Source organism: Heterocephalus glaber, unplaced genomic scaffold, assembly GCF_053883595.1.
Source record: "Heterocephalus glaber isolate CG9 unplaced genomic scaffold, H.glaber_assembly_v1.0 deba00001606, whole genome shotgun sequence".
Classification (NCBI taxonomy): Eukaryota; Metazoa; Chordata; class Mammalia; order Rodentia; family Bathyergidae; genus Heterocephalus; species Heterocephalus glaber.
This window is the reverse complement of record NW_028258377.1, coordinates 18,328,397-18,355,961: the sequence shown is the minus strand read 5'-3', so window position 1 is coordinate 18,355,961 and position 27,565 is coordinate 18,328,397. Positions and strand designations below refer to the sequence as shown.

Genomic DNA, 27,565 nt, shown 5'->3' with positions numbered 1-27,565 from the left:
CATCAGTGTTAGGAGGAAAGCAGTCAGGATAATCTTAGGTTTTCTCATAGATGCTTTTTATCCTATAGAAGAAATTTCCTTTATTTTTATTTTTCTAAGAGTGTTTTCATAAATGAGTATTGAACCTTATCTAATGCTTTTCCTACATCAAATGATATGATCATTTATTTTTTCCTTTTCGGTTTGCTAATCCATTATGTTAATATAAATGATTATATTGAAGGATATTCAAATATTAAACTAGCCTTGCGTTCCACATGTGATTATGCTGTATTATCTTTCTATATTACTGGATTCAATTTGCTAAGATTTTGATACAGATTTTTGTATTTTTGTTCATGGTGAACACTGATGTGTTCTTCAACTCTTACATAGTTTTCTGTTCTCATAACCTTTCCATGTTATAGTGTCAGTCTGTTGTTCTCATAAGATGATCTAAGAAATGTTTCCTCTTCTGCTTTCTCAAAAAGTTTGTATATAATTGCTATTAGTTTTTCCTTAAATGTTTGACAGAATTCCCCAGTGAAACCATCAGGGATAGAGTTTTACTCTAAAATTTCTTTAATGGATATACACCTCTTCCAGTTATCTGTTACATCTTAAGTGTATTTGGCTGTTTACATCTTTAAAGAAATGTATCCTTTTCATCTGACGTTCCTATAACATTATTGATACAAAATTGTTCATAATTGTTATTCAATTTTATTTATATAGGATCTGTAGGGAAGTTTCCTCTCAACTCTTATAATGGCAATCTTCATCTTCTCTTTTTTTCTTCCAGTTTTGGAATTGAACCCAGGGAAGCCCTACCACAATTACTGAGCTATATCCCCAGCTAAATTGTCCAGATTGAGCTCAAACGTATTAGCCTCCCAGAGTGTTGGGATTATAGTCATATGCCATGATCCCAAGTTGTCTTTTTGGGCTTTTTGTTTGTTTGGTTTTTCTTCTTGATCATTCTGGCTATAGTTTATCAGTTTTATTACAAAGAACTGTTTTCAGTTTTCAATGATTTTTCTGTTTTTTATTTCACTGATTTCAAGTATGATCTTTATTTCCTTCAGTTTATTTTGCTTTTTCTAGTTTTCCTTAGAAGTTTAAATCATTTAGATCTTTCTTCTTTTTTAACACACATTTAATACTTTAACCACTACAATAGCTATATCTCATAAATTTAGATGTATTTTGCTTTTAATTTCAATCCAGTTCAAAAACATTTTGTGATTGCCTTGCTGATTTTTTGACTAACAGGTTGTTACTAAGAATCATTTTGTGCTAGGGATTTAGCTCAGTGGTTCCGCCTCCTGCTTTGCAAGTGCAAGGTCCCAAGTTCGATCACCGGTACCAAAAAAAAAAAATTAATTTCCAAATATTTGAAAATATTCCTGACACCTTTTTGTAATTGATTCTTGTTTTATGGAATAAAACATAGAATATTTTGAATTATTTTTATGCTTTTTAAATTTATTCACTATTCTGTGATCCTAACAATGGTAAATGGCGGACTTGAATATGTACACCATTGTTAGGAAGAGTGTCCCATAAGTGTCAATCTAGTTAGTTGATGATGTTCATATATTCTGTGTTCTGGTTGATTGGTTGGTTGCTGTCTGCTTGTTCTGTGAATTAATAAGAGAGAAGTGCTGACATCTCTATCTATAATTATAGGTTTGTCCTTTATTTCCTTTTAGTTTTAGCAGGTTTGGTATCAAATATTTCAAAGCTCTGTTATTGGGTACATGAAATTTAGAATTGTTATATTCTTTGTTGAACTTACCCTTTTGTCATTATAAATGATCCTTTTTATCTCTGGTAATATTTGTTTCTCTGAAATTTTTGTCTAATACCTTCCCCAGCTCTTTTTATTAATGTTACCTCTTTTTCCATTCTTTACTTTGAAAAAGGTGTCCTTATATGTAAAATTGATTACTTAGAGACAGCATGTATTTTGTGAAGCTCGGTGCCTTAAAACAAAGTGTTTATTTTCTTACAGTTTCATAGGTCACAAGTCCAAAAACATGGGTCTCACTGAGCTAAAACCAATGTGTCAGTGCTGCATTTGGTTCTAAGAGCTGTAGGAATGAATTCATTTTTTGGCTTTCCAGCTTCTAAGAACCTTTCTTGGTTCTCTCTAATTTGGAAGGCAACATTATACCTCTCTGAGCACTTCTCCTTTTTTTTTTTTAATAAATTTTATTTTATTTTATCCCATTCCCCCCACAAACCCCCTCCCCTCCATATGTACAGAAGCTTTGTTTCCATTTTTTTCCTTCTATTTTCACTTTTTTCTTCCTTTCTCCCTCCCTCCTCCCTTGTTCCCTTTCCTATTTAAACACTTTCCTCCCATTTCCCAACATCCATTATACATTTCAGTCCTTATTTCCACCTTTGGTTTCTCACACCAGAGAAAAAATGTGATATTTAAACATGTATATCCGATTTATTTCACTTAAGAGTATGGTCTCAAGGTCCATCCATTTAGCTATGTCTGAAGTGCATCCTTTATGGCAGAGTAGTACTCCATTGTATTAAAAAACTACATCTTCTTTATCCACTCATCAGTTCATGGGCATTTGGGCTGTTTCCAAGATTTAGCTATTACAAACTGTGCTGCATTAAACATGGGTATGCATATATTGCTGTAGTATGATGCTTTTAATCCTTTCAGGAAGATACCAAGAAGAGGTATAGCAAGAAGAGGTCGAAAGGAACCTCTAGTTTACATTCTTTGAGAAATCTCCACACTGATTTCCAAAGTAGTTCCACCAGTCTACACTCCCACCAACAGTGGAGAAGGGTTCCTTTTTTTCCACAGCCCCGCCAGCATTTGTTATTGGTTAATTTCTTGATAGCAGCCATTCTTTCTGGAGTGAGGTGAAATCTCAGCGTTGTTTTAATTTTTATTTCACAAATGACCAGTGATGTTGAACATTTTTTCATATATTTATTTTCCATTTCTAATTCTTCACCAGAGAAGTGTCTTTTTAGTTCAGAGGCTATCTTTCTTCCAGTGAAGGTGTTTGGCTCCTTTGTCAAAGATAAGGTAGTTGAGTATATCTGGAGTGTTTCTGCACCCTCTACTCTGTTCCATTGATCCTCAGGTCTGTTCTTTTGCCAGTACCGCGCTGTTTTTATCACCAAAGCTTTGTAGTATAAAGTCAGGGATTATGATAACCCCTACTTTGCCTTTGTTGCCCAGAATTGCCTTTGCTATTCTAGGTCTCTTCTGGTTTCAAATGAATTTTAGGATTCTTTTCTCTAATTCTGTGAGATAAGCTTTTGGGATTTTGATTGGGATTGCATTGAATCTGTGTAACAATTTTGAAAGTATGGTCATTTTCACTATATTGGTTCTTCCCATCCAAGAACAAGGGATATCTTTCCATTCCAATATCTTCTTCAGTCTCCTTTTTCAGAGTACTGTATTTTTCAATGTAGAGTTCTTTTTCTTCCTTCATTAGATAGATTTCTAGGTATTTCATTTTTGGGGATGCTATCATGAAAGGGATTATTTCTCTAATTTCTCTCTCCATGAGTCTGTTGTTCATGTACAGGAAGGCTATTGACTTTTGAGTGTTGATTTTGTATCCAGCTACACCAGTGAATTTGGTTATCAAATCTAAAAGTCTTTTGGTAGAGTTTTTGGGGTCTTCTATGTAGAGTATCATGTCATCTGCAAATACTGATAATTTAACTTCTTCCTTTCCTGTCTTTATTCCTTTTCTTTCTCTTGTCTAATTGCTCTGGCTAGTGTTTCCAGAACCATATTGAACAAGAGTGGTGACAGTGGACATCTTCACTTGGTTCCTGATTTTAGAGTAAAAGCTTTCAGTATTCGTTTCATTTAGTATAATGTTAGCTGTTGGTTTGTCATGGATGGCTTTTATCAGATCAAGAGAAAGACCATCTATTCCAATTTTCTGTAGGGTTTTTATCATGAATGAGTGTTGGACCTTGTCAAACACTTGTTCTGCATCAATTGAGAGGCTCATATAGTTTCTGTCTTTGGCTCTGTTAATATAGTGTATTACATTTATTGATTTGCCTATGTTGAACCATCCCTTCTGAGCACTTCTACAGATATATCTTCCTTTGACTCTTACCTCTTCTGCCTCTCTCTTCCAGTTTTAAGGACCCTTAGATTTACATTGAGCTCACCTAGGTAATCCAGGATGATCTTATTTTACTTTCAACTGATTAGCAACCTTAATCCTAATCTGTAACCTTAGTTCCCCCACCAAGTGGCTTAACATTCACAGTTTTGGGGGATTAGACCATGAACATTTTCCAACACAGGGTATAATTTGAATAAGACTTTTATATCAAATCCGATTATCTCTACCTTCTAAATAGTGTTTAAACCATTTAGTGTAACTAGTAGTATGTGTGGGTTTAAATCTACAGTATTGCTATTAATTTTATCTTTATTCTATCTGGTCTTTGTTCCTTTTTGTCTTTTTTTTGGCATTCTTATAGTTTGGACTTTTAAGTGTTTTTTATTAGTCTACCTTATATCTCTTATGGCCTTATTAATCATACCTCTATTTATCGTTGGTGTTCTAGGTGTTTAAAATATACATCTTCAAATAATATTTTCACAGTTTACTTTTGAATAATCAGTCTCCCTCTCTGCAGTTCTATTTTTTCTGGAATTATAGTTACATATGTGATATATACACCCTGCTCTTAGCCTACAACTCACTCATGCTCTGGAGGGGTTTTGTTTGTTTTGTTATTGTTTTGCTTTTGTTTTCCTTCTGTATGCTTCATTTTGAGTAGTTTCCGTAGCTATATCTCAAGTTCACTGATCTTTTTTTCTACAGTCACTAACCTATTAATCCTATATTTTTTCATTTCAGGCAATGTATTATTATTCTCTAGAAATTCCATCTTGGTCTTTTTCTTTTAAGAAGGGATAGTCTCACTTTGTTGCTAAGGTGGGCCTGAATTCCTGGCCTCAAGCAATCCTCCTGCCTCAGCCTCCAGATTAGCTGGAACCACAAGCATGTACCATTGCACCCAGCTTTAGTTTTTTGTTTTTTAATATTTCCATATACTTCTCAAGTTCATATATTTCTCTTTACCTTTATCGTATTTGTAAGATTTATAAACAACTTTTAAAATCTTTTTCTATCAAAGTCATCTCTAGATCTGTTTCTATTGATTTATTTTTCTCTTTTTTATGGGTCGTATTTTTCATTTTCTGTGCCTTGTGATTTTTTATTGGATATCAGATGTTGTGAATGTTATGCTGTTAAGTGTTGGATGGTGATTTTTTAGAAAGATATCATTCTGTCTTGCAGGTAAGTAACTTTGGGGTCAATTTGACTCACTTGAGAGCAAATGACAGCCTTCACTTTGGAGTACAGGAGCTCCACTCCTAAAGTGTGACCCCTATGAAGACACTGCACTGATTCATGCGATGTGAGGTTACTCCACAAACTATTCTCAACTTTTTGTAATCTTTAAGAATTATTTGGCCTACTGCTTTTCAGCCTTGGGGAGTTTCTCCCCACATGTTCACAGGTAATTGTTGAGACAAACACTGGAAAGGACTCCCTTACCAATCTCTAAAGTTTTCTTCTGTAGAGCCCACACTTCAGCACTATGTACCACAAGTTCTGGCTGCCTCAGCCTCCCTGATTCCAGTATCTTTCTCTTTGACTCAATGAGACCACTTGGTTTGAGTTTCCCTTCTTAGCTTGCATCCTGGAAACTGCTTTGGGCAGTAAACTTCAGCAACTGTAGCTATTACCTCATTCATTTCCCTTCTCTCTGGTTTAATAGTCCTATGCTGCTTGTTGTGCAGTAATTGAAAACTGTTATTTCATATATTTGTCCTGTTTTTTAGTTGTTTATGGCAGGAGGGCAAATTCTCATAGCAGTTAATCCTTCATGGGCAGAAGCAGAAGTCTTGTTTTTTATTATTACAGTTTAGCCTGACATTCTTTTATCTCACATCATAGTAATACTGAAGATTTTGAATTAGTTGCAATCTGCTATGTTGTTCTCAAAGTGTAATGTTAGCTTGGAATCTACATTTTTAACAAGGCTCTTAAGGGAGTCTTGACAAAGCAGCACTATGGAGGGAATTCTGAAGTTGGATTTCAGTCTCAGTGCTGCCTTATTAAGAGTGTGATGATGGACATATACTACATGCCTAATTCTGTCACATCTTGACTCATTTCATTCTCAAAATCATCCTGGATACCAAAAGTGAGTGAAGTGCTCTGAGAGCACTGTTTGTCCTTACTTGATTGTAAGTTTCTGAAAGACAGGAGCAGTGTCTTGACCACTACCTTATTCCCAGTTTCTGGTAAATAATAAGTGCTCATTAATATTTTTTGAATGAATTAACCAGGTAACATTATTTTTATTGTATAGATGAGTAAGCTGTGACTGAAAAAGGTGAAACAATTCATGTAAGATCATACAGCTAATAAGTATCTGATCCAGCAGTCTTTTCCATTCTTCACCACACCTCCCTGCTAGATCTAATAAAGGTTACAATCTTGACAGCTAGGTAACGATAGAAATGGTTTTCCTTGTATTTGTGAGTTTTTAAAGTCATGTGTAAGTTGGCATTCACACTGGGTCTCTGGCAGGTGGACTGTTTAAGAAAAACTGTTTAGAATTTTGAAAGTAAGTTGTATTTTCTCTTTCCCAGCAATGACTAAGTAACATTGACTAAGCAACTTTGGCGGGGGGGGGGGGGGGGGGGGGGGAGCTGCGCTAGAAGTAGGTCTCAGTTCAGCTATACCCTCAATGTTAAAATGAAAAAACTGAAGGAGAAATAGAAGCATTGAATCAGTGATTGAGTAGTGACTTGCCAAATATTCTAAAAATTACTTAATTAGCTTTCTTAATTTCTGACTATCTTTTTAAACACCCACTCCCTCCTTTACTCTTATAGATTATACCAACCCCACAGTTTGCAAAAAGCCTCTCTTAATAATGGCTCTCAGCTGGGGATGGTGGCGCATGCCTGTGATCCCAGAACTCAGGAGGCTGAGGTAGGAGGATTGCCACAAGTTCCAGGCCAGCCTGGGCTACATAGTGAATTCAAGGCTACCTTGAATTACAGAGCAAGACTCTGTCTCAAACAAACAAAAAATGACTCTCAACTCATTCACTCAGTAATTAATCAGTGTCCACATACTATGTACCAAGTAGTGTTCTAGACCTTAGCAGTGCTGAAACAAGACAATCCCTGCTTACACATATGCTTATGTTTTAGTAAGGAAAAACAAGCACACATATCTTAGAAAATACCAAGTTATGATAAGTGCTAAACACAGAATTAAAAGAGGGTAATGAATAATATGACTGACTGTGGCTATTTCTGAAGAAGTGATCAGGTAGTATTTCTGAAGATTAGCTGTGGCAGGGACGGGTGCAGTCCCAGCAGAAGTAAAAGACAGCACAACAGCCTAAACAAGGAAAGGTTGGACTGGTGAGTATAGCTCAGTGACAGAGTGCTTTTGGAGGAAAACTGAGGATAAGCAAAAAGTTGAGTCAACTACAAACTACCAGATCTTTTGAACACATTCTTGAATGGAATATATGATGAATGTAATATGAGAGTGCATCATTCAAGAAATACTTAGAACTTAGAGATCTTGTACATTAGTTTTTTCCCACCACAAAAATAATAGATGAGAGCTATGATTTGTGCAGTAGACCATCACGCTCAGTGTTTAAGGAACTGAAATAGCCAAGAAAGTAAGAGAGACGTGAAAAAGAAAAAAGCTGTTCTGTCATAGGTACTGTGTTACAGTTTCTACCTATTGTATTTCATTAATGTTTCACTATATGTTCCAAAGTAGGGTGGTACTTAGCACATTTTACAACAGTGCAGTTAAAGCTTAGGGAAGTCAGACACCTTAAACCTACACCTATCTCCAAAATTGCTACACCTGCCAGATAGACCTTCTGTCTCAAAAATTGCCTTTCAGGGGCCAGGGATTTAGCTCAATGGTTCTGTCGCTTGCCTCGCAAGCGCAAGGACTGGAGTTCAATCCCCGGTACCCCCACCCCCCCCAAAAAAAATTGCCTTCAGACCATATTTTTCCAAGACCTTCATCCTCCTTTCTGCTTTGGTAAGAAGCTATGAGCTGAAACCAAATTTCCCCATTACCATTCTTCCTCTCAGTTAAGCAACTCTTTCCTACACAGTTAACTTTTCAGAGCTGCTTTCGGTGGTGGGTCTTAGTAAGCAGGAAGGCTATTAATGATGCATGTGCTTCCTGTAGAGACCAGTTGCTGGAAAACACAACGTACCTAATAGACTTAAAAATTACTTCCAAATTTTTTAAAATTATGAATGTATTCCTTTCTAAAAAATCTTAAACACCAAATATTTGAAAATTCATGACACCTGCCTATTGTTTTGTGTCATTATTTATATCTCACACAATAGCTTGAGCTGCAAATAAAGAAAAGCCAATAATAATACACTAAGTCTTCAGCACTATTCATTCTGTTTTTGACCAAATACCCCTTGATCCTTATCATTCTACACTTTTAAATCTAGCTGGAAATAACATTTATCTATTTCAAAGTCCCCAACCATAAATCAGCTGTAATGGAAGCTTTCCTTCTTGCTTTTATTGCAAGGATATTTGCTCAACCTTTGAGTCCAAAGTGTTTACCTGGCTTTTTCACAGCTGACTCAGTGGATTGGAACCTTTTAATGCAACCTGCATGGCATGTGGTCACCAAATCTATCTATGTGGAGTCTTTAAAATTTTTGTATGATTGATTGTATATTGCTCTTCACTGGTGAGGGGAACCATATCTATTTCCTGCTTGCTTTTGTAGCTATTAGGTTATTTAATCTGTTTACTTTCATGATTGGGACTTCAGATGTAGAAATGTAAAGGAAAAAGAGATGTAACCATATTCCACAAAAAGATGCTTGACTCTTAGGCCTAGGCCTAAGCCTAGGCCTATGCTACCTCCAGAGTTATAAAATCAAAACTTCCTTTTCTACAAAGCAACCCAGTTAGTGGGAAGAAATAAAAAGTAAATCAACAGATTAATTAATCAACTTCTTTACATTAGGGAGAAACAAAACACGCCTTTGTTAAAAGCCTTATTGCCCTCCAGTTTTCCAAAACTATTGTCCTTGCCTGTCTTTTAGACCTTCACTTAGCCCCTCATCTCTCATGATCCTGTATCAGCTACTACTATCTTGTCTGTGTTTTAGAACTTGCCCCACAACCTCCTTTCTATTTTCCGTGATATATCTCTCTAAAAGATGTGAGAGTTTTAAAACTATGTCTTATTGTTGCTAGGTATTATTACCAAACATAACTCAAGACCTTCTCTAGACAGTTGTCCCAGAGTAGCTTCAGCTACCCATTCTTTAATTTAGCTAATATTTCACCTCTGTGTCCGACATATATGGACCTGACAATCTCAGACATGAACAAGATGAATAAGAAACTATTCCTTTACAAAGTTTATAATCTGCTTCCCATCCTTGCTTTCTGGGTGTACTTCTCTTCTGAGTCTACTGTGTTTATCATTCTTCATTGTTTCTCTTAATAATCAAGAATTCCTAGGGACTGTGTCAAAATATCATAGTTAGCCAAAAATAAATATGGACAGTGTGCTACTATATTTAAAATCATGGAGTTTGGATAAATTGCTTAATCTCTTAATGTTAGTGTTCCTTCTCTCTCCCTCTCTCCATTTCTTTCTCTCTCCCCATGCTAAGAAAATGCTCTACCACTGAGCTGCATACATAGCCCTTAGTTTTCTCATTTTAAAAATGCAAATGATAGCTAATATACAATGTAATTATTAAAATTGAATGAAATTATCCTTTTAGGGTACAAAGGAGATAATAAATGGTTATGGTTGCTTTTTCTGTCACTTACTTGCTTCAGAAACACCTCTGTTGATTTTCAAATTAAATGTAAATATCTCAGCCCACTTTTGGATGCCCTCAAGTAAGACGCCCCCAACCTACTTTGTCAACCTTCTCTTGTGACTCTTCTACACATTCTCCCACTCAGACCAAAAGTTATACTCTTTGAATATATCCTTCTTTTTGCCATAAAAGCAAACCGTGGTAACTGCAATATCTTGAATGCCCATTGTGTTTTAAGAATGATTTTAATACTTACACATATTTTTGCTTAATACCTAGTTTTAATATAGTGATTAAGAATAGAGATCCACAGTTCAACTCTATTTTCTCACTATGGCTATGCAGTGTTCTAACTATGTGTCACTGGACAAAACACCTGAAAATGATGATAATAGTAATTACTACAACACTTGTGGAGATTAAAAATTATAATCTGTAAAGTACTTAACATAGTAACTAGCACAAAGTAAGTTCTCAATATATATCAGCCATTTTTCTTACTGATAGACATATTTTCTTCTCATCCAACTCTGCAAATTATTTTACAAATGCCAAAAAGAGAAATGGCTCTTTCATAAGAACAGCACAGCAAGTGATTGAAAAGAATGAAACTTGACCAGAGATGTCTTGCTCCAAAATCCATAGCTTTCCTCCAACACTATGCCACCTTATGCTAATTTCTGTACCTGAAAAATGTCCTTTCTTTTTCTTTTTTCTTTTATTTATTTATTTATTGTACAAGGCCTCACTGTGTACTTCAGCCTGTCCTTAAACTCATGATCCTCCTGCCTTAGCCTCCCAACAGTAGGATTACAGGCACGTGTCATCACACCCAGTGAAAACTGTCCTTTCTCAGGTGTAAATGGAATAATCTTTCCAAGCCTGTCCAAAGGGGTGCCTATTTCACCAAACTCTCCTTGAACTCCATCTAACTGTGGTTTCTCCCTCAAAATTCCCACAGAAATGTATTACTCGCTTTTATATAGCATTGTACTGTAGTAACTTGTACACTAACCATGAGCTCTTTGATACCATGATGGGAGATGGATCCACTTCCACTGAAGCAGAGCCCAGTGCACTAAGTTGATACTTGATAAACAATTACTTGAATTGAACAGAGGTTGCTAAGTTCCCAAATTACCTAAGAAATCATTTTCTTACTAGCATGTCTGTATTCTAGGCCATAGTGTAGACACTGGGTTTACAGAGAGAATTAAGGTAGAATCCCCACCCTCAAGGAATTTAAAGAGTGGTGGAAGTGCTTAGAAACCAGAGAGTAATTCTTTTTTAATGGAGTCATCATAGTCAAATGAAACAAACACTTCAATAATGTAAATAAATTCTTATTTATTGTTTGTACAGATACAGTTGTCTCCTCCAGCTGCTGTACCAGTTTAGACTACATCGTCACCTACCTCTTCAAGCACATAGCAAAAGAGGGCAAGAAGCCACTTCGATGCAGAGAGGCTACCCAGGCTGGTCAGAGACTATTACAGTTTATGCAACAAAACTCAGATGTCCTGCAGCAGGTAACCTAGCTTTGGAAACAGAGTGCCCCAGAAGCTAACCTGGTCTGTGAACATCTCAACAACTCTCTTGCTAAGTCTCTGTAACAGTTACTCTAGGAGTATTTCCCCTGAAATGAGATAGGAAACTGGCCTCAGCATTATCCACCTTCAAGAAATCCTGGAGCTATTTATCTCTCTTGAGTGAAGTTAGGATTTAAAAACAGGGTAGTTCTTCCAGAGGCTTGAGAAAAAATAAGGCAAAACTGGAACTAAAAACAGTCAACCTCTGATTTCTCTCCTGGAGCCTCTGATAATGCCATCTGAAGTTTGCCTTGTGAGTACTCAGATGTACTAAGACACTAATATTTCCTGGGCTCCAGGAAAGTTGCAAGTTGTCAGGCAACTTGCTAGGAACTGTCCATCATATTATACTTAGTATCGTTCTCAATTTAAAATGAAGAATCACAGTTTAAATAGATTAGGTAATATTCCCAAGAGCATTTAATTAACTAATAAGCAATAAAGCCACAAATTCTTTCTTTTCAAGTATGTTTTCTAATTGGCTGATATGGGTTAGGTCCACATTTAATAATTTTTTAAAACTGCAGCAATATGCATAAAAATGAGTAGACATGCTAAAAATGATTCTCAAAGAGAAAAATACCATTTATGGATTTACTTTAAGTATTTCTACTTCCACTAAATTTGTAAAATGGTCCGTTTATATAGTTTTCAGTTGCTGTTTTTTTTTTACCTGAGTGTGTTTTGTGTGTGTGTGTTTGTGTGTGTGTGTGTGTGTGTGTGTGTATTGAGGATTGAAGGCAAGGCCTTCACTCCAAGCCTTGTCCCCATCTCTTTTTTTATTTTTATTTATTTATTTATTTATTTTTTTGGTACTGGGAATCGAACTTGGGACCTTGTGCTTGGGAGGCAGGTGGCAAATCTACTGAGCTAAATCCCTGGCCCTCCTTTTTTAATTTTAAGATAGTGTCTTGGTAAGTGGCTAAGTTGCAGAGGCTGGGCCTGAACTTATAATCCTCTTGTCTCAGCCTCCCAGAGCCCTGGGATTACAGGCATGTACTACCATGCCTGGCTTTAGTTGTTTTCTTTTGCCAAATTATATCCATAATAATCTGTTATTTACAAGTGTAAATCAAGACTCTTGCTGCAGTTGTCCTAGTGAGCAAGTAATAAGAGCCATAGAAAAAGTTTCCTTCCTTGCTGCCATATTTTGCTAATATTTAAATGAATTATGTAAATCTTATGTGTGATGACATTTCATTTAACCAGTTATTTTTCAGGGAGGGATGAAGGGGATTATAATTCATATTTTGAGTAATTACCAAAAGCCTATCAACCTATAACTATTTGATGTGACCCTGGAACTGTTTCAACAGGTTGACAGTGTAAGGGGAAGATTTATTACATGCAAAGTGTAGGAACCATTAAGACTTGTAAGACATACTTTCCTTAAAATGTTTCCTATCATGTGAGACAGAGACAAATAACTAACCACTTGCCTGATAATTTCATTAATATAGTGACAGCAGAGAATGACATGAGAGGGAAGGACTGTCAGAGAAGTCTTCTCATTTAGACCTCACAGTAACCTTAAAGTGCGGATATCATTATCCTCATTTTACAGATGGCTAAACTGAGGTGCAGTGAGATTAATTGAAAGTGACAGAGTTGGAATTTGAAACAACATCTGTTTAGCTCAAAAGCCTGAACCCCTTATTACTCACACCATTGGTTCTAAGAATATCTCAGATTCACACAGAATGCCCTTTCAAAATATACATTCTGCAAGATTTAGATATACCTCTGCTCTCTGCCACCTCCGCCCCCACCCAAATGCAGTAGCCATGGTAGAATAGGAAGTATGCATAATCCTCATGTGTTTTTCATGAGAGAAAGTTGACAGCCACTGATTTAGAGCATATAGCAGCTAAACAAAAGACCCATGGATTGACCAGAAGTCAGACCCAGTCCCCACCCCACCATGACAAAGGACAGGTCCACCACCAAGTCACTCCTGCCAGTATTCAGCCATAATCATATTATTGTCCCATAAACATTGGCAGAAACTTTTAAGTTGGTAGAAAATTTTAGCAAAAAAATCAATAGGCTATGAGCAAGTAATGTGATTGTGCAAGAGACCATCAAGTGTGTCTTTACTGAGAATTACTGTGCAATTGTTGGTTTAAGTAATTTCTCTGTTAATACTTGGTAATCTTTCACTTTATAGCATATGACTAAGTAGTGATATATCTTTATTAACCATAGAATACATTCTATTTATTTGGAATGTAGGCTTTCAGATAGCATTTTAAATATTAATGACTGGTCTCTGGTAGTCAGCATAAATATGATTTGCATTAGCACTAGGTTATATCATCTTGAGTGCCTCTGATGTCAACTGTTGGGTATAGTGATACCTGACATCATCTCCTTAGGTCACTGACAACTTTGACCTCTATTCTTATGCACAGTTTCTGTCGTCTCAAAAGCTCTTTTGAATTGATTTGAAATTTTGACTCTTCCCTTTATGAGGCAGTAAAATTGATAATTATTCAGATGGGAACTGAGCGCTGAGTGAAAAATCAATTCCACCCGCTCTCTGCTGCGTATAAAATTACTTCTGAGTCGGCTGGACTGAATGGATGGCCAGAGTAAAAGCAGCAGGCAGGAGTAGTGGGAAGAATTAGCTGGACAGAGCTAATAGCCTGAAGGGACAGACTTGGAAAAGAGGGAGTGGGCCAGTTGGGGATTATTATGAGCAGGGATGGGTCCCATTGATCATCTGTTTACATCAGCTTCCCAAGACCTTGTAAATCAACCCTGAAGAGCAGTAGAACCCAAGATTCAATCTCTTACCACAGGGACTTTGTATTAGATTATTCTCATTTTCACACTCAGATGAAAAGTGACCCATTGATTACTCATTGGTTGCCCATTAAATGGTGTTTTTATAGATGATTTGGCTATCACAAGGTAATGAACAAGGTTCCTGCTTCATAACTTGAGGTTTCAGTTTTCATGGCATCTGTGTCAGTTAAGTAATGCCTAACCCTATTAAAAGGAATGGGTTACAAATTGCTTAACAGTGCTGAAAAACTAGACCCTAATGACTAATTGTGCTTGGAGTTTAGAGAGGGCTTGTCAGCTCTTTAAATTGATGCAATGATATTGCAATTATTTACTAGTTTGAACTGTTTTCCCCCTAACCTGGACCTATTTTGCTGGAAGCATTACTGCATAAAAGAGAGTCAGTTCAAAACTGCAAAAGTTATCTCCTCAAGCTTCCACAGTAAATGAAGTATGAACCCACATAAAGGGTTTTCCAATATATTTACAGGCCTTTCCATTTGTATGCAGTAGCCTGAGAAAAATACTTCAATACCTGTCACCTGGAAATGTGTTTATTATGGCCTGCTGTGTGGCTTTAGATCTTCAGTGTCTTAAAAATATTCTTCAAATAAGCCATCTCCATATTTTACAAACAAATCTGATTTTGCAGACATTAAAATGTAGTCCATTTGAAGATCATTGTAATTAAGTGGACCTGCCTCACCAGTACTGCTTTGCCTTAACAGCTGAGAATAATCCAGTTTACATAAATTTGGAGGGCAGAGAATTTCCTAAGCATTTTTATGTCATTAGGAGAACATACTAAAAATTTAAGAAGAGACCAACAGTAACAGTGATCAGATTACTAATAATCACTGATTAGTAATGGATTAGACGGTGATCTGCTACAATAATTTGGAAGATAACATTTGTATGTAAAATGTTTTCAGTTTCATCACTGATCATGTTAAGTATTTGCATCTATAACCAATAGATCCGCGTTCATGTAGTTAAAATCACAGAGTGAAAGATTTACCCAAATTAGATAAATGAAGATGCATGTTTCATAGAATTAGAGGGGGCATTTCAGAGAATTGACTTAATTCTTTTTTGTATTTTGTTGTTCTTTTGGGGGGTACTGGGGATTGAACTCGGGTCCTTCTGCTTGCAAGGCAGGCAGCGGAACCACTGAGCTAAATCCCCAGCCCTACTTAATTCTTTTTGAAATGGTAAGAACACTGATGCTGAATACTTCCCTACGTCAGAATTCAAATTAAAACTAGTTTTTTTTATAAGAATAGCACCTTCCATAGAAGAACAAGAACTATGTGATTGTCAGTATTACTGATTGAATTATCCAGTTAACTTATGAACAAAGTATTTTTAGCAATTATAGTCTCTAACATGTAAATACCCTACATGGAGGACTTAGAATAGTTAGATTTGAATTTGTCTTACCCTCCTCTATCCATTTGGTTTAAGTCAGCTGTACAGAAAATCCAAAGAAGTTCTAACTATGATTTTTTTTCTCTCCTTATTTCCCTTTTTTTTTTGGTTGCTAACATGGCATTTAACTACAAATTGTGAAGAGCTGTCAGGAGCTATAAGAATCATACTTCAGTAGGGACGTAAGCTGAAAGAACATTCACCCTTTTCCTCAATCAGTCAGTCAATCAATGAAAATTGCTTTTGTATAGTGCTCCCCATGACATGCATCCCAAAGTGAATTACAGCAAAAGGAAAATCATCTGCTCTTTTTTCATTTCTGTGTTTAGACTGAAACGATATTGCTCAACATTTTGACATACTATATAAGACATCTTTCACACTTAAGATTCTATTCCGTAATACCAAGTAGGAGAATGTGCAGTCACATATATAACTGATGTTGAGACATTGGTCTGTATAACCTTAGCAAGATTCTCACAGTAGAAAACATGAAATATGGCCACATCTCTTATCGTCTTTAAAAACTAATTAGCCAGATTTTTTAATGTTAATAAAAACTATTTGTAGTGATCCTTAAATAGAAAGTGTGCCTTCCATATAACCAGTTAGTTTGTTCTGATTAATTTGCAACCTTATAAACATTCACAACTTGATCAGAGGATTTTTAAAGGAAGCCAGGAATATATCATTAGATTCTGAAAGTGGAGTATGAGAATTCATATTTCATGACAGAATTGTTGTTTACATATGCTGTTCTAATCTTGGTCTTCACGGCAGTCTGTGCATATTCCATGTATTTATTTCTGGGAGAAATAATATTGGCAAATTTTATTTACTAGGTGCAGGCACTACCTTAAGCTCTTTACATATGCATTCTCTGACTTAATCATCACAGAATCCCTGTGAACATGTATAATATCACCATTTTACAGATAAAGAAACTGAGGCAGAAAAAGATTAAATAACCCCACTTCTCACATGCTTTAACCACAGAGCTCTCTGCTCCTCAGTTTACTTGGTGGCTTCTAATGTGATCTGAAGAAGTGTGTATGTTTTGAGCACTTACAATGAGCCAAGTTGTGTATTCAGTAAGTCCCATCAAGGCCATCCTTAAGGTAAAACAATTTAGAGTGGTCATCCTATACTCCAACTCTGTGCTGCAGCCAGGATAAAACAGATGGGCAGTGACCCAAAGAGGCAGCGAGCAAAGGAGAGGGAAGTTGCTTTCCCAGCTGCTGCAGAAAAAGCCCTGTGGCTCTCACTAGCTCTGCCTGCTAATCAAGCTTCCTCTCTCATTCTATACCCATATCCAGTCGTTAATTCTACACCCAGACTTGAGGATATAAAATTTAGTAGGATATGTGTCCTTGAAGAGGTCAGCATCTAGTAGTATAATTGCTGTATGATGTGCTTTTGTGACTTTTCTTTAATGCCTATGAAGTAGCTGTTGACATTTACCTAATTTCTTGTTGTAAACTGCTTTACCTTTCTAAAGGAAATTTCTATGAGTAAGTACTGTCAGCTCTATTTGTGGTTGTGCCTAAGGTCAAAGAGTGACATCTAGGTTCCTGTGAGCCTCCTTGTTCCTTTCTAGTTGTTACCAAGTATCACAACTAAGATACCTAGGCACCCAAACAGAAACCTTGAATGAGGTAGACTGGAAGGAAACCTAAAGTTGAGTACACATCCATGTCTAAAGGGGGCAGCCTCAACACAGTTCCAGCTAATTGTTGCCTTACAAAAAGCCCTACTCTTGCCAAATATATTGAAATTTCTGGTCTGAAGAGAAGCCAAAAATTCAAATTTTTAAATGTTGGCCTCTGATTGAAAATTTGAAACAAAACAAAAAACATAAAAACAGTTGGCAGAACATCACAGTATGGCTGCCTGACAGTTTTATATCTCTATATAATATCATCTTAAAAAATTTCAGAACTGGGCCAGGGATTTAGCTAAGTGGTTTCACTGCCTGCTGCGCAAGAGCAAGGACCAGAGTTCGATCCCTGGTACCAAAAAAAAAAAAAATTCAGAACTAAGATCTCCCAGTGCATCGGTTCGTATTGTTCTCAAGTGTTCTATGTAACACTGCTACAGTCACATCATTTCCATCTGATTTTTAGGTAATTTTTGAAGCATGCTTTTTTGCTTTATTGTTTAAGAAGGATGTAGTTATTTTGGTTTTACTGAATTTTAAATTTTAATTTATTTTTCTTTTACTTTTACTATATTTAAGATCCTACTGAAACTTAAAGAGGGCATATGATCACATTTGGGTTGTATCTTTGCATGTGGAAGGTATGAAATGAAACTCAGTTAACACCTTCTAAACTTCATGTTATTTTTTAAATAACCAAGTTTGTTCAAAGCAAAAATAAAGTTCATTTTGGTTGTGTGTGTGTGTGTGTGTACAAACACAATCTGATTACGAAGGATAAAATCAGAATATCTAGGAGGACCAAGACTGAACAAAAATATCTAGGTAACAACCAGGCAATTAAAAGTCTGAAAGGGAGTACACCTCTTAACAGTGAAAAATTTATTACTGTCCACAAAGACCAGTTTAGAAAGTTAATGTTTTTAATTTTAAAAATAGAAAGATACTAGTTTCTTATTAAAATGGCATTTTATCTGGGCCAGGGATGTAGCTCAGTGGCGCCATGCCTGCCTGGCAAGCACAAGGTCCTGAGTTCGATTCCCGGTACCCCCTCCAAAAAATGGCATTTTATCTGTGATAGCCTAAAATTATTTGCTCATCTTTAGGATGATTCTAGTCCTTGTTATTATCCACATCTTTGTCATTTGGTTCTATTTTTGTTATGGGAATATTTGGAGAATGATTATTTCAACTGTAACAAAAATGGTATTCTTAAAAAAATCCTCTTAAAATAGAAACCTATTTTAAATTTATAAATCATCAAATTAATATTGTAATCATAATAATATGACTTTAAAGAATGCCTTTTAATCCCTCAAAGATTTGTATCTTGATATTTGTCCCAACCCCCAGCAGAGCCTAACACCTTGCTATGGTTAATAAATGTCTGCAAAGCAAACCCTCAAGAAATTAATTTTCAGAAATACAGTCTGCAGGCAGTGATTTAGCTATCAAGTATAGCATGTTCATAAACTACTACTATATAAAAAACCAAATAGCAATGTTAAGATTGTATCATAATGTACTATAGAATAACCCTGTTGAAATTCCACAAAAAAACTTTTATTCTAAACATCAGTGAAGAAAGAAAAAAGTACTTCAGTATTATTCCAAACAGTTAACAGAACAGAGGGTCCCCCTCCCATTTCACTTAGACATGTGTTTTTCTACCTCTAAGCACAGTTTAAGGATGTAATCCATTGATAGCATAACTTGCCTTATTAATTGAAAGGGATGGAATCCACCAGATGTAGCCCAAACCAGCAGAGAGTTGGGTGGCTAAGCAACAGCAAAGACACCATATTGAGTGAGCCAGAATCCAGTCTCCAAGTCATTTATTTCAGCCAGTGACAATACATTTAAACTCCTGTGCCTCAGCAGTGATTGATGGTTTAATATAATATATAATTTTTTTAATGAAGGAAAACCATTTAAATATGTTACCATTTGCACTGGTATTCTCCTATGTACATAACTGCATTTAATCATTATGGGGATTGTTTTTATACTTGTGTAATTTGTATCCAAGAAATAACTGTCAAACCCATATCATGCTGTTGCTAGAAATGGTACAGTGTGCTTCATACTTGAATAGATTCATTCTTCCCTGCACATAATTAAGAGTATTAGAGCTTTCACTGCCACCACATAGGAATTCCATGTTTACATTTCTAAGAAAGAAAAATTAGTCATAATGTGCTTTTTTCAGGTTCCCATTTTCCGGGGCTATGATATTTAAGTACCTCAGTTTTTGTACCAGTGTATGATTTGAAGAGTTTGACTTTAAGACTTTTCATATTAAAATACATAATAAAATTTTATTATCTAATTACAGGAGGGTTTAGCCTCTTATTAAAGTTGCTAAATCAGGCCTAGATTAGCATTATAATGGCACAGTTTGACATGGAATACTCAAAAGTCAAGTTCGAGGGAAAGGGAGGGTTTTCTGTTGTTATTTTGGGTTTTTTTTTTTTTCTGCTACCCTGGCCCCTCACACAAAATAACAAGGATGAAATGCATGTATGGAAACAAGGAGCAATTTGGGACTCTGGAGAAGGAGTGGAGGTGTCAGCCTAGGATGGTACCCTTAGGCAAGGCAGCTGGTGTGTGTAGCCTTTTGTTTATCTGCTACTGGTTTATGTAGCCTTTAGGCCGGCACCAGAAACAATCACTCCTACAGGGTCAGCTGCTGGTCAGAAGCAAAGTAAGAAAAGATTCTGCGACTAAACGCAGCAGCCATAATTTCTGTACAGCTGGCACCTGCTACTGGTGCACAGCATGAAGGTGAAAGGTCAAAGAGGCAGTTGTTCAAAACTCAAGAATGGCTTAAAGGGACTTGTAGATTAATCTGCTTTATTAACTTCTGTATATTAGATAACTATTGCTGTGAATGACAGTACATCTTTTTGAATAAGTCGCATCTCTTTCTCTTTTAAATTAGCTTTTGAGTAATGAATATTAAATAGAAAGCATTTCAGGAGTAATTAAATGAAAACAGAATGATGTCATTTTACAATTATATTTGTATGTTTATAGAATAGGGGAAATTATAATGTTTTCCAATGAGCTGCTTTTAAAAAGCCAGCTTTTCATAAAGAAGAATTTGGAATAAATAAGTTACAGATCCATTAGACTTTGTCTTTAAATAACAACAGAAAGATGTAGTTTGTGACTTAGCATGAAGATATTGGGTGCTGGGGTTTGATTTGGCATTCCCAGAGGCTCCAAATTTTTTTTTTTTGAATTAAAGTGACTGCAATCTGTCATCCTTCTTTTATCTACAGTTTAACAGTCAGTTTTACTATTAGTCTGCAGCAAACGTTGTCAGAATAGCAAAGGAGTTGTAAAAAGTGAACAACAGCTATACCTTTTCCTTCATACTTATGTAAAGCAGATAGACAACATCTCATAAGGGAAAAAAGCACAGCTTTACACAGGTTTGGCCTGATAATATTTAGACATGCTTTATAACAGACTATCACCCAGTGTGGTAAATGGCAAACAAGATGGTTTTTCCATCTTCGTTAATAGTAGCTGACATAATTGGCTATCATTATAAATTAAGAATAAAAGGAGTTCAATAAATGTATCCTTTAAAAAAAAATTTTTAATGTATTCGTTTTGAACACCTCTGCCAAAAAAATTGCTTAAAATTTTTCCATAGATTAAATACTGACACTAACTCTGAGAAGGTTTTTTTTTTTTTTGGTACCGGGGATCAAACTTGGGTTCTTGCGCTTGCGCAGCAGGCGGTGAAACCACTGAGCTAAATCCCTGGCCCAGTTTCTTTTTTTTTTTTTTTTTTTTTTTTTTTTGGTACCGGGGATCAAACTTGTGAGGCAGGCGGTGGAACCACTGAGCTAAATCTCCAGCACTCTGAGAAGGTTTTTAACAATCTGTTTAAAAGGAATAGTTTTATCTGTTGACTCTCAGTGATTTTTGGTTTTTGGTGTTTATTTAAAAGAACATACTGTAGAGAACATCTGCATTTTTACACTAATATGGTATACATAGTAGTATTTATCCATATTTCACAAACAGAAGTTATTTGAGATTTCCTTTACATGCCCAAGTTTTGACACAAATACAGTCTTTCTGCTCTGAGCAGTGTTTCCATGACATACGAAGCTGGTACCTATCATCTCCCTGCATCATACCCAGGCTGGCCCAGCACTCCTTAGAAGGATCTTAAATTTGAATATCACAAAAAGGCTGGGGACATTAACCAGAAAAGATTAAATTGAGAGTGCTTCCTCATTCTACCACTCCAAAGTAGAAGAACCTTCATATATACCTCTTTTATTGAAGATCTAGACTGCCTCCATCCTATCAGAAGTGTTACCTAAAAGGTCACTCTAAAATGAGAATACAAATAACGTTGATGATGAATTGTAATAATGAAAAAGATGTAAAAGTACCAGCAGTTACCGGTGGTAAAAACCTTGCCTAGCATTTATGAGCCAGGGATTCAGTCCTCAGCACTGCAAAATTAATTAATTAAAAATAAGCCACAGTGAATGTATTCATTATGTATCACAAACATATACTAATAATTATTATTTATACTGTGCTAAGTACCTTATTGTGGCACACACATTTATATTTAAACTTCTCTGTTAGGTATTTTTGTCTCCATTTTAATATATTGTAATTGAGGCTCTAAGAAACTCACCTAATATTATACAGCTAATAAGTAGCAGAACCTGTGCCTTTAACTTCTATACAGTACTACTAATGACCTAGAAACAGGATTGACTGGGATGAAAGAGTGGCAGAAGGAAACACATAATATTCTTTTATTCCTAGATCCCTGATTGAGCCTAGTCCTCCTTTCTTTGAAAACTGATTGGACAAAAGATAGACACTTGACCTCAGTTGGCTCGGTTAACATCTTTTATTGATATTTTTTTTCACTGTTGGGGATTGAACTCAGGGCCTCACACCTGCTAGACAAGTGCTCTACCACTGAGCTACATCCTCAGCTCTTCCTGCCTAGATTTTAGAAACTGGCACTTCAATGCTAGTTAGCCTTCAGTCCTCATTTAAGTTATAGACTTAAAAGTTTGAGAGCACTAATCCCAGATATATGCTCCAGAAAGTGGCTAGTCTACAAGGAGAGAAGAAAGAAACATGCTGAGAGGATCTCAAATGAAAGTCCAAATGGCCCCCAGAAAGAGAGACTGAGATGCTGCCAGCTTCCTTGTCCATGGTTCCAAGCCTCTGAGAGATGACTACACTGCCTAGTCTTAGGGACCCATTATAGATCGAAGTTTCTTTGAAGTAGTCTCCATCCTCACCACCTAAAGATTCTTGGCTTAAACATGGACTAATAAATAGAAAAAAAAATGTGGGGAAATTTGAAAAAAAGATTCTTGACTCAATAAAGTATTCAACAAATACATACATTTGGGTTTTCACTGTTAAAATGATACACAAGCCGGGACTGGGGATTTAGCTCAGTGGTTCCAGCACCTGCCTCAAAAGCTCAAGGTCCTGAGTTGGATCCCCGTACCAAAAAAAAAAAAATGATGCACAAGTACCAGTCACTTTTTTTCTTTGAAGAGAAAATAGCCCTGCTTTTTATACCTGTAAATGGGTAAGAACCCTTCCCAGAGAGTCTAAGACCAAGACTCCTCTTCAGGAGGTGATTTGATTTTGAAGTCCATGCCTTCAGCCAGATTGCTGAAGTCTCCTATAGTCCCATTCATGTGTTTTGCCTTTCTCAGAAGTCTTTCTGTGAACCATTCTCAAAATCATTCACTGGCAGCCTGGGGGCATAGTGTGGCATGGGTTTGACTCTTGGCCCCAGACTGACTTTTGTCTTTTTCATTCTGAGTATTTCATGCATCACATTGCAATCACAAGAATGAAAATTAAAAAAAAAAAAAAAAAAGAATGAAAATAAACCTCCTTAACTCCTTGCATTTATATAATGTTTTAATATCTAATATCCCTTCTGATTATCACAACAACCCTAATGGGTAGATAAGGTCAATATGTTTCTTTGTTTTTAAACTTGAAAATCCAGACATCAACAGTAACTGTATGGGAGAACTATGCAGAGATTCAAAGAAGTGAGATAGCTTGCCTAAAGCCCCACATCACAATAGTGATGCATGTCTACTGCCATGGTTTGAATATGGTTTGTGTCCCCACAAAGTTTTGTATGACTGAAAACCTGAACTAGTGGTGATATTAGGAGATGCTATGGAATGTTTAAAAGGTGGGGCCTACTGGGAAGTCCTTAAATCTCTTGGGGCTTAAGTAGTGCTCAGAGAAGTTGCTACTGAAAGTTCTATGCTTCCTGACTCAAGGTGCTCCCCTGCCATAATGTTATGTCGCCGACCCCTAGGGCTCACCAGAGCCTGAGCCAATAGAACCACTTGATCTTGGACTTAAAACCTTTAAAGCTGTAAGCTAAATAAACATCTTTTCTTCCTAAGTAGCCTGCCTTGGGTACTTCATTATAGAGACAAAAACTAGACTAATTTAACTAGATTGTAGCTAAGGCAGCCATCTTATCTCTTGATCTCACATAGTGTTTACCATATCAAACTTTCCCAAGGCTTTAACCTACCATTCCTTCCTGACATTTCTTCTTTCCCCTGTCCAAGTGAGAAAACAGAGTAATGACAAGACTTATCCTGCCTTCATCTCTCTGAGTGACATTGTAAATGGTATGAGAAGCCCTTTGAGAAGGACTTAATAGTATGAGAAGTCTTAAAAGAAACGACACAGTATAAATGTGAAGCTTGGCTCAATGATAGCATAATTTAGTCATTTTGCAATTACTAATGATTTTTTGGATATTTATAGAGTAACTTATGTGATTCCCAAAGTATTTTAGTGTGCCAGAGATGTGAATCCAACCTTCACATTTACTTCTGTCTCTTAACTCATAAAATGTAATCACTAGCAGTCACTGTGACTGTGAGTTTACATATTGTATTAAGGAAGACTTCTTGTTTATCTGTAATCTGATCATTATTTGAAGAACAAGGGAGAAAGAGGTTACCTAGTCCTCTGACCTTTGATGAATTAAAGCTCCCTCATGCTTTGCAGCTCAGAACTCTTGCATGTTAATTCTGTATCCTTTGTTGCCTTCAGAAGACTATAAACTGAGTGCTGCTGGACTAGTGAAATTACATCCTCTCTTCAAATTTTTTTCAATTGAAAAGTTTCTGAGTTTATTGAGGACATTGTGTTTTATAATAATTGGTGGAGACAGGTTTTGTAATCAGCATACCTGACCCCGAATACTAGTTATGCTTCTTCTGTGTCCTTGGAATAGTTACTTCACCTCTGAATATACCACCTCCTCAGCCATGACAATTCCATAGCTTGCCTGAACTGGCCCCCAAGATCAGATGGCTGAGCCACTTTTTCATGTGACCTCATGCTTAGACTCCCCAAGACTTTTTAACATTTGGCGTCTTAGATTCTCTCCCATTCCATCCTCTCAGTCTCCTCCAAGACCTGAAACATTGATACCATGGAGAAGAAAAACATTTCAGGGGCCAGAGATGTAGCTCAGTGGTGCCACTCCTGCTTCGCAAGCGCAAGGTCCTGAGTTCGATCCCCAGTTCCGCAAAAAAAAAAAAAAAGAAAAACATTTCAGAACGTGCTTTGTGAAAGTCCTGTGAATAAAGAATATCAAATAAACTTTAGGAAGGACTACAGTGGAAAGTGCCAGGCCTGAAAAGAAATCTCAGGTCCCAGGACAAACCACCAGAAAGAAAACCCTAAGCAAGAGCTCTGTTAATGCCCATGCTTATTGTGGCATCTCATTTTAGATTGGAACAAAGAAGTTCCACTCAGGGAACTAAGAGCATCAATTAGAGATAAGTGCATTCAGAGATGACCTCTTCAGGACCCTTAAGATTAGAAGGAAACAACATGATGGATGGGCAATAAGAGTTTAATAAATACATAGGTTATAGGAGCCAGGCACAGTGGTGCACACCTGTAATCCCAGCTATTCAGGTAGCTGAAGCAGGAGGATCACATGTTTGAGCCCAGCCCGAGCAACTTAGTAAGACCCTGTCTCAAAAAAAAAAACAAAAAAAACCCCTGAGATGTAGCTAGATGGTAGAGCACCCCTGTGCACAACCCCCAGTAGTGAAAAAATAAATACATAGACTGCATGAGCTCCTTAAGGCCACAGAGGCCACTTTCATTCACTCTGTAGTGGTAGTGTTTGACACAGGGTAGTAAATCGATAATTTTTGAACAATAAATAAGTATGAGAAATGAAAAGGGAGAGAAAAGGAAGAAAAAGTCCGTACTGCAGTATCTGGCCTATTGTAGGCACTCAAGCATGTGCTGCCTGTGTGCATCTAGCACATAAGGGGAGCTAATAATAGAATAGTATTGACTTGAAATGTGTGCAGGTGAAACAACCTTGTAGATCTTAAGAGGGATTCACAGTCCCTCAGAGGCCCGGCCTGTTTTGGAACCTGCAGAAGTTCCACCCTAGGTAGATGATGGACTCATACCACAGAGGGAGTAAGCCCTCCCTCCCCATCCCCATTGTTTTCCTCAGCCCCCCTGCATTAGAGAGAGGCTGGGAAGAAATTGACAGAAATCTGGAGGGAAGTAACTCGAGTGATTTAAGAGAATGGAAGGGCTGGCTTATGGGGCCAGATTAAAGAAGCTAAATATGTATAGCTTCCCTAAGTGACAACTAAATGGGGCATTTGATAAGTCTATAAATACTTGGAAGATGTAAATGCCAAAGAGGAAAGGGAATTACTTAGCATGGCACAATGGAGTATTGGCATAATGGGATAATATTAAGAAAGGGAAAATGAAGGTTGAACATCAATAAAAAGCTTCCTGACAAAGAAAACCATTCCTGACAGGGGACACTATAAAGTTATGTGCTGAGGACCAAGGAAAGTAATGTTGGTGCCATTTCTCAAGAGTACTGGCAATAGAGCCAGCAAGGAAGGAGCTGATCAGTATCCTGACTGAGGCACAGACCCCAAGCAGGTGACCTTTTATGTCTATGGCCTTCCAATCTTAAAACAGGAAGAAAGCTACTTCACAGGAGAATTCAGATGACCCAAAGGCTCGGACCCTGAGGAGAATGGTTTTACCAGCAGTTGCTACCATGTCAGTGCCAGAAAGATTCATTCAACTTTAATGATACTTCATTTCCTGCAGGATAAAGTCCACATTCTCTAGCACACATTACTAGGCCCTTCCCAAGATCTGGCCCCTGGCTACTTTGTCAGCTTCAGCTATCACCAGCATTCCATACTCATCCTCTCCAGTCCCACAGAACTGCACATCATTCCCCCAGCTCTTCACCAGACCTTTGCACTCACTTGCCCTTCTGACTACCTGTCAAACTGCTTATTCAGAACAGCCTATCAAATGTCACCTTCTCTATAAAGCCCTTCCCTGCCTGCCTCCCACTCCACCCCTCAGCAGAGTTAGGCAGTCTCTGGCTTCTCAAAGCCTCCTGTGCTGGCTTCTGTTTGTGGCACTGGACTGCCATTGTTTCTGTACCATGGCTGTCCTCCTCTACTAGACTGAGCTCTTTGAGGGCTGGCACTGTAGCTTGTTCACCTCTGTATCCTCAAGGTCCTACACAGAGACTGGCCAGAGCATGTGGTCAGCAGATGTTTGAGTAAGCCAAGGAACGAGGTCCTGTTCCCAGCACTCCTAGCCTTTATCTTTCCTTACCCTGCCCCACATCTCATTATCAGGGGAAGCTCCCAAGTCTCAGTAGTGCCTTTGAATCATCACCCTAGCCTCCTGGTCAGCAATTTCCGTGCCATTCAGACAGCTATAAATTAAAAAAACCCTCAAATCTGGAAGGCAAGATGCCATCCACTGTGGTTTAAATGTAAACACTAGACTAATAGAAAATGCTTTTGAGGGACCCTATGCATTATCCACAAAAATACTTTTTCCCTTTATACAAAAACATTTTGAACATACGTAAAATCATCCTCTTTGGTGATTGTGAAGTTTAGGCCCATCTAACCAAATCTCTTCTTAAAAATCAGGGTGAATATGGTAACAGATGAGAAGCAATGTGCCTCTGAACCTCATACTGTAAAATTACATAATATATTTGTTGTGAAATACATTATTCATTGCATTCTGCTTTGATAACTGCATGAGATGCCCTGGTGCCATTATGTATATGTTGTTCTGGTGTGAAATAGAATATTTGTTGGGATGTGTTGTGATGACTGTTCAATAAAGAGGCATCCT

The 27,565-nt window shown here is 37.0% G+C and overlaps 1 protein-coding gene across 4 annotated transcripts in view; it reads left to right on the top strand.

Annotated features, from left to right (window-relative positions):
- The window catches only part of Ranbp17 (RAN binding protein 17), a 348,452-nt gene that overhangs the window by 307,335 nt on the left and 13,552 nt on the right, over positions 1 to 27,565 (top strand). For all 4 annotated transcript variants that reach the window (XM_004836388.4, XM_013078434.3, XM_021239677.2 and 1 more), the window contains one exon: positions 11,240 to 11,406. In XM_004836388.4, the coding sequence (XP_004836445.2) occupies positions 11,240 to 11,406 (167 nt within the window). The remainder of the gene's footprint in view (positions 1 to 11,239; positions 11,407 to 27,565) is intronic.